At 40.9% G+C, this 6,000-nt stretch overlaps 1 protein-coding gene across 3 annotated transcripts in view; it reads right to left on the bottom strand.

Annotated features, from left to right (window-relative positions):
- Positions 1 to 3,270: 3,270 nt before the first annotated feature.
- The window catches only part of LOC147881860 (zinc finger (C3HC4-type RING finger) family protein / BRCT domain-containing protein), a 63,490-nt gene continuing 60,760 nt past the window's right edge, over positions 3,271 to 6,000 (bottom strand). For all 3 annotated transcript variants that reach the window (XM_087401822.1, XM_087401820.1, XM_087401821.1), the window contains one exon: positions 3,271 to 3,487. In XM_087401822.1, coding sequence (XP_087257948.1) covers positions 3,433 to 3,487 — 55 coding nt within the window. In that variant the 3' untranslated portion in view covers positions 3,271 to 3,432. The remainder of the gene's footprint in view (positions 3,488 to 6,000) is intronic.

Raw genomic sequence — 6,000 nt, 5'->3', positions numbered from 1 at the left:
TTTCATGACACTTTGAGTACATTTCTTACACCATATCTACGACTAGCAACCTCAATTTGAAGGTATCTGCTAAGCTAGACAACTCCAATTATGGCACATGGAAATACCAAATGGAGACCATTCTTGTACTTCGACACAAATGGGAGTATGTCGATGGATCTACACCTAGACCATTAGATGGTCCACAACCAGTAGTAGCTTTGGTCCATCTGTTGTCACAACACCAACAGCGAGATCTCCAACTACATCAACAATTTCTACACCTGAAGCAAATCCTGCCATTGCCCGAGCACAGGCAGAATGGGATAAGAAAGATAATTATGCATATCATCTAATCAAGCAGAATGTGCAAGATGTCATGCTAGGATAGCTGAACACCGTCAAGACATCAAAAGAAGCATGGATATATTCGCAAATCTTTAGAGTCCACGAAGACTTCCAGGATTGTCACACTCAGAAACCAAATCAACCAGAGTTTCTGCAACATCACAATGAAACCGATCATGCTTATGGACTTCGAATCAAAGACTACAACAATCAACTCGCAGAAGTAGAAGAGACCATGAATCCACCAAAAATGATTCAAGTCATTCTGAATGGAGAGGGATACGAGAATCTAGTCCAGAGTATTCCATCCAACGATAAATTCCAACACTGAAAAAGCTCTAGTCAATCTTACTTGGTGAAGAAATCAGAACGGGCCATTCATGCACGCAAAGGTCATTCTAATGATCAGGCATTCATAACTTCAAACAGAGACAAAGGTAGATCATTCCAGAGAAGTGGTCATCATCAACAACAAAGTCATCCGCAAAGTAAGCATCAGCATCAACATCATCCTCCAACAACATCAGAATTCCAATGATGAGGGAATGCATCCACCAACTTATCAAACATCTAGTGCAACTATTGTTATAAGTTTGAACACTATGAAAGAGATTGCTGCAAGAAGCAGTACGACCAAGGCGGTCAATCCAATAGCAATCAATAAAATTTTCGCGGTAGAGAAAATCATCATGGTGGACATTCTAGTCACAGTCATTTTGCAAATGAGCATGGAAATATGTTTCTTGCAAATAAGGAAATGCAAAAGACTAATACAATGTACCTAGACATTGATTACAATCCAAAAGAGAATTTCAGCTATCAAGTCGACCAACCAAATCAAGATCCTTGATACATCTATAGCAATGCATCATCTCACATGATAAATCATTAGGAATGGTTCACAAATTTGAAACCATTAGAAGGTTAAAAAAATGTCATCTACACAGCAAGATAATACACTAAATCCAGTTCAAGGGACGGGCATTATCCCTATGAACAATTTCATTAGTACGAAAAGATTGATGAAAGATGTACTCTATGTTCCGAAGCTCAACAAGAATCTCTCGTGAGTAGATCAAATGACGGAACACAACTATCAAGTCATCTTTGACGGAGATGAATACACTATCAAAGACAAATCTAGAAGATTTCAACTAGTAGAAAAAGCAATCAAGGAAGGACTCTTGTACAGAATGCTAGCTACAGTACCAAATTTGCATGCCATGTCAACTCAACCACAACAGATGTCACTATCCGAAAAAAGACATAAGCGATATGGTCATGTTAATTTCAAGAGCTTGCTAGATCTCAGGAATCAAAATATGGCAATCAAGTTTTCTAAGCTATAATTTCTTAGAAAAGTTTGCGAAGCATGCTGCTTCGGCAAACAAAAGCAATCCAACTTTAGCAAAATCACCTCTTGAGCAAGAGATATTCTTGATTTGATACATACAGATGTATGGGATTATGCCTAGACCCGCAACATCAATAGTTCACTTTACTACTTGACTTTCATCGACGACAACAACAAATATTATTAGGTCTACATTCTAAAAATGAAACTGAAGTCTTTTCCATATTTCAAGAATTCAAAGCCATGGTAGAAAACCAAACAGACAGAAAGATCACAATCATGAGATCAAACAAAGGAGGCATGGATATTGTGACAGCGACTATGCCGTAAATCATGAGACCAGGAGATCCACACAAGGATATGCATTTTTCCTTGATCAAGGTACTATATCATGGTTATCACACAAATAGCTTTCTTTATCTTCGACTAAAGCAAAATATAGGACACTCACTACTACAGGTGCATGTGAGGCTATATGGCTCAAAAGACTATTGTCAAAAACAGATTACTTTGATGAATCAAAGCCAACAACAATATATTGACATAACCAACTAACTCAAGCATTGGCCAAGAATCAAATATATCACTCTAAGACGAAGCACATTGATGTCAGTGAGCACTTCATCAAAGAAAGAGTATTACTTGGTGACATCACATTACAACATTGTAATAGCAAAGAGAATGTTGCAAACATTTTTACCAAACCACTCGATAAAGAGCTTTGACCAAAGGAAGGATATCCCCATTAAAGGAATGTGATGAAATATAATGTTCAGAATTTTTTCAATTCCCCAGAATTATCATCTTAAGGGAAGGCCTACTTCATGATGTTGATCTTGAGGGATGGTGTTGAGAGATCATCCTCAACATCATGTGATCATATGTGTATAGCACTAATACTTATAGAGTGCTATAAAGAAAAGAGTTAGATATCCTAACCGTAACCCTAAAGAAATTTATATATATTCTACATTTTTAACTAAATCTAGTATGCAGTTAGTCATTTGTGGTGTGCTCTAGTTGTGCCCTCTCTCCTCATCTCCACACTTCTCCTCTCCCCTCTTCATATTTTGTCACATTAGACTCTCCAACACATTGAAAGGAAATACTCATTGCAACTTGGTTGCATCAGTTGTTGGGAGCAATGGACGACCTCCTAAAGGTGGCAAAATCCTTTTTGTTTTGTAACAATTTTCTTTTTGTAATATGATTTTTCATCTTTTTCATTGAAAAAAATAATAATGTGGTTAATAAATTGAATGAAGACCAAAAGAACTAAGGTTAATAAATGCATTGGGAAGTGTTACCTAACAAACAACTAAGAATAGAATAGAGCGTTCTAGGGGAATAGAGACACCTTGGTGCATGCATGAACATTGAGTAACGATTGAGGCATATGACCAAAACTTGACAGATTTGCACATAAGGGCGATGTATGGAGAGATTGTCTAAGGGATGCAACGGTTTTGGTTTGCAACAAGAAACAAGGACAAATAGTAGTAGTTGTTTATTAAAAACCAAAATATTAGCACAAAATACTAGCACAAACTAATATCAAGAAAACTTGCTTGCAATGTAGCTTTGTTTTTCCCCTTTTAAAGACAAAGCATTTCGTTTAATTGTATATAAAATATACATTGCATGTCAAAACCATGTCCAAAGGACAATCCCTACAAAAAAAATAAAATCCACTCATAAGCATGTCCTCAAGACATATTTTCACAAAAAATTTAAAATAGCATGCCCCCTACTTAGTCTAATCTTCTTGCAAAGAGGTGGAGTTGATACCACCATGTTGTATTTGCCCTGCAAGAATAATAAGCAAGCCATTTCGTTGAGTTATAACAAGTGTAACAATAAATAAGGCATGAAGTGGGGACAATTAAATATAACAGCCACCTACCATGTTAAATGCATTAGACTTTTCTTGATAACTCTTCCTCCCAATTAAAAAATCTTCTCTAAACCTCATTGCTCTCTTTAGAAACCAACCAGATACACATACATTATTTATGTAAATGATACAACAAGACCTCCTTTGTGGACATTTATCGCTCAAATTATGGGCTTATCATCTAAGCTTCCCACATTCTTAACAAAAGAAGAGTCATTGTGTACGAAATCTATTGAAAAGAAGCCAAACAAGTGAAAACCTGACTCTGTGACATAAGCATTCCCGACATGTGAACTTCAAGAAAGCTCATCCAAGGCACCCTACCAATTACAGAAGGTCCAAGCATTTGAATATTGCATGCTAGGTCGTCAATACCTTATGCATACTCCACACTGGGTTGAGCAACAGATCATACTAAGGTACCTAATTCCATGCTTACAAATTGGGGGCACAACCGACGGGTAGGACACCACAACGGACCACACATGTCGAAGCCATCAATGCTCCACACACGCTTTATGCCACTGTAGCCCATTATATCACTTACTGCCCTCTTAGGCTTGACCTCTCTGCCAACTTTCAGATGACCATCATACTACAATGTTGCCAGCCCCCATCTTCTCCATGAGTCCATATATACCATTGTGATAATCACTCTTGTGTTCGTCATGGGTGTTGATGCCCTCTTATTACAAGCTCCACGCTTCAACACGTTGTAACATGTTCTTTCAATCTCATAGACCCTTCAGTCTTTTGAAGACTTCTAATAAACTCTCTCTCTCTCTCTCTCTCTCTCTCTCTCTCTCTCTCTCTCTCTCTCTCCAAGGAAAGCATGCTGAGTTTACAAAACAAATCACCAAAGGGAAAACAGATATGTTAGAATGGAAGAATGTGGTAAAGAAAGGTGCGGCAGCCCCCAAGAAAGGGATCATCTCTGAGGCTCTGGAGGAAGAAAAGAGGAGCAGCAAGGCCTTGAATATCTTAGTTAGAGGCCTAACAATAGGAGATACCCCAATGTCAGATGCCAAAACCTTGTTGACCAAGATGGGAGTCAACCTCACATGTGAGACAGCATGGAGGGTTGGCAAAGCTGAGGCCCCAACAAGACCCCGTATAATGGAGTTCCAGGCAGCAAGGGACAGGTCTACCCTCATGAGCATGAGGGCAACGTTGAAAGGGACGAGAATATACTTGGACGATGACCTCACATTGCTACAGCAAGAGCATCGGAGAGAGGGAATGGTGCGTGTTATGGCAGCAAGAGATGGAGGTAAATGGGCTGTCTACAAAGATGGTAAAGTGATCATCAGAGAAAGAGCAGAATGGGACGAAAGGGAAGAAAGAGAAGAGGGGTAGATGGACAGCACATGACGGTGTCAGACCCAAGAGATAAGGGCACAAGGGAGGCTGAGAATAGCAGTGTGGAACTGTAATGGTATTGTTTGGTCCGACCCTGGGGGTTTCCTAGAAACATACACCGACAGAGACATGATCCTCTACACCGAGACCCATGAAAGCCCGGCAAGAGGGCTGCCCACAGTGATGGGATATACCTGGGAATCAGCCCACAGGAAGTAGATGAGAAGAGACAATGGACTACGGGGGTCGGGAGGTGTGGCTGTCCTCTTCTTCAGAGCACATCTGAAACCACTCATATCTGTGATCCGAAGAGAGGAGCATGCACGATACATGTGGGTGTGTGCACAGCGACCAGATACACGCCCGATTTTCATTGCAATATGTTACTTTCCCCCAGACACATCATCCTATGCACGAGAAGTCACCACTGACAAGCACAGCCCATATGAGATTATTCATGAGGACATCATGGAGATTTCTAGACAGGGGGACACTCTCCTCCTTGGTGACTACAATGCACGTACTGTGAACAGACAGATGGGACAGCTAGATTTCGATGAGGATTCCCTCATAGTACCGGAGATGGATGCAGCAAAGCTGGGGATAGTGAGGCAGTTGGCAGATCCAGATGCACCCGTGACAGCATATGGGAGGCATTTACTCGAGTTGGGAGCTATCCATGACTTCATCATATATAGCGGGATCCGGAGATGGCCATCATTGGGTGGGCTCACTTGTTTCCCACATGGCAGGAGGAGTAGCACAGTGGATTATCTATTGGGTCCACTAGTCTTTGCCTCATAGATAACGCGATTTTATGGTGCCGCCTCCACTCGGGGCTGACCACTCATACCTTGCCTTCTGTATCCAGGCCACCATGCCAGCCATGAGGAGGGCCCCCCCGCCACCCACTCGCGTTCAGATCCATTTTGACCGTACTCTTGACCCGACATATGTGAGTCACCTGGCTTCTAAGCTTCTAGTCTTACTTGGAGAGGGCATGGACCTCGCACACGCATCAGATACCCTTGTCTCAATGATATAGGATGTTGCCACCAAATCCTTT

The sequence above is a fragment of the Dipteris shenzhenensis genome, chromosome 30 (genome assembly GCF_047967505.1).
Source record: "Dipteris shenzhenensis isolate YYH24624 ecotype China chromosome 30, Dip_SZ_1.0, whole genome shotgun sequence".
NCBI lineage: Eukaryota > Viridiplantae > Streptophyta > Polypodiopsida > Gleicheniales > Dipteridaceae > Dipteris > Dipteris shenzhenensis.
This window is presented reverse-complemented; position numbering and strand designations above follow the sequence as displayed.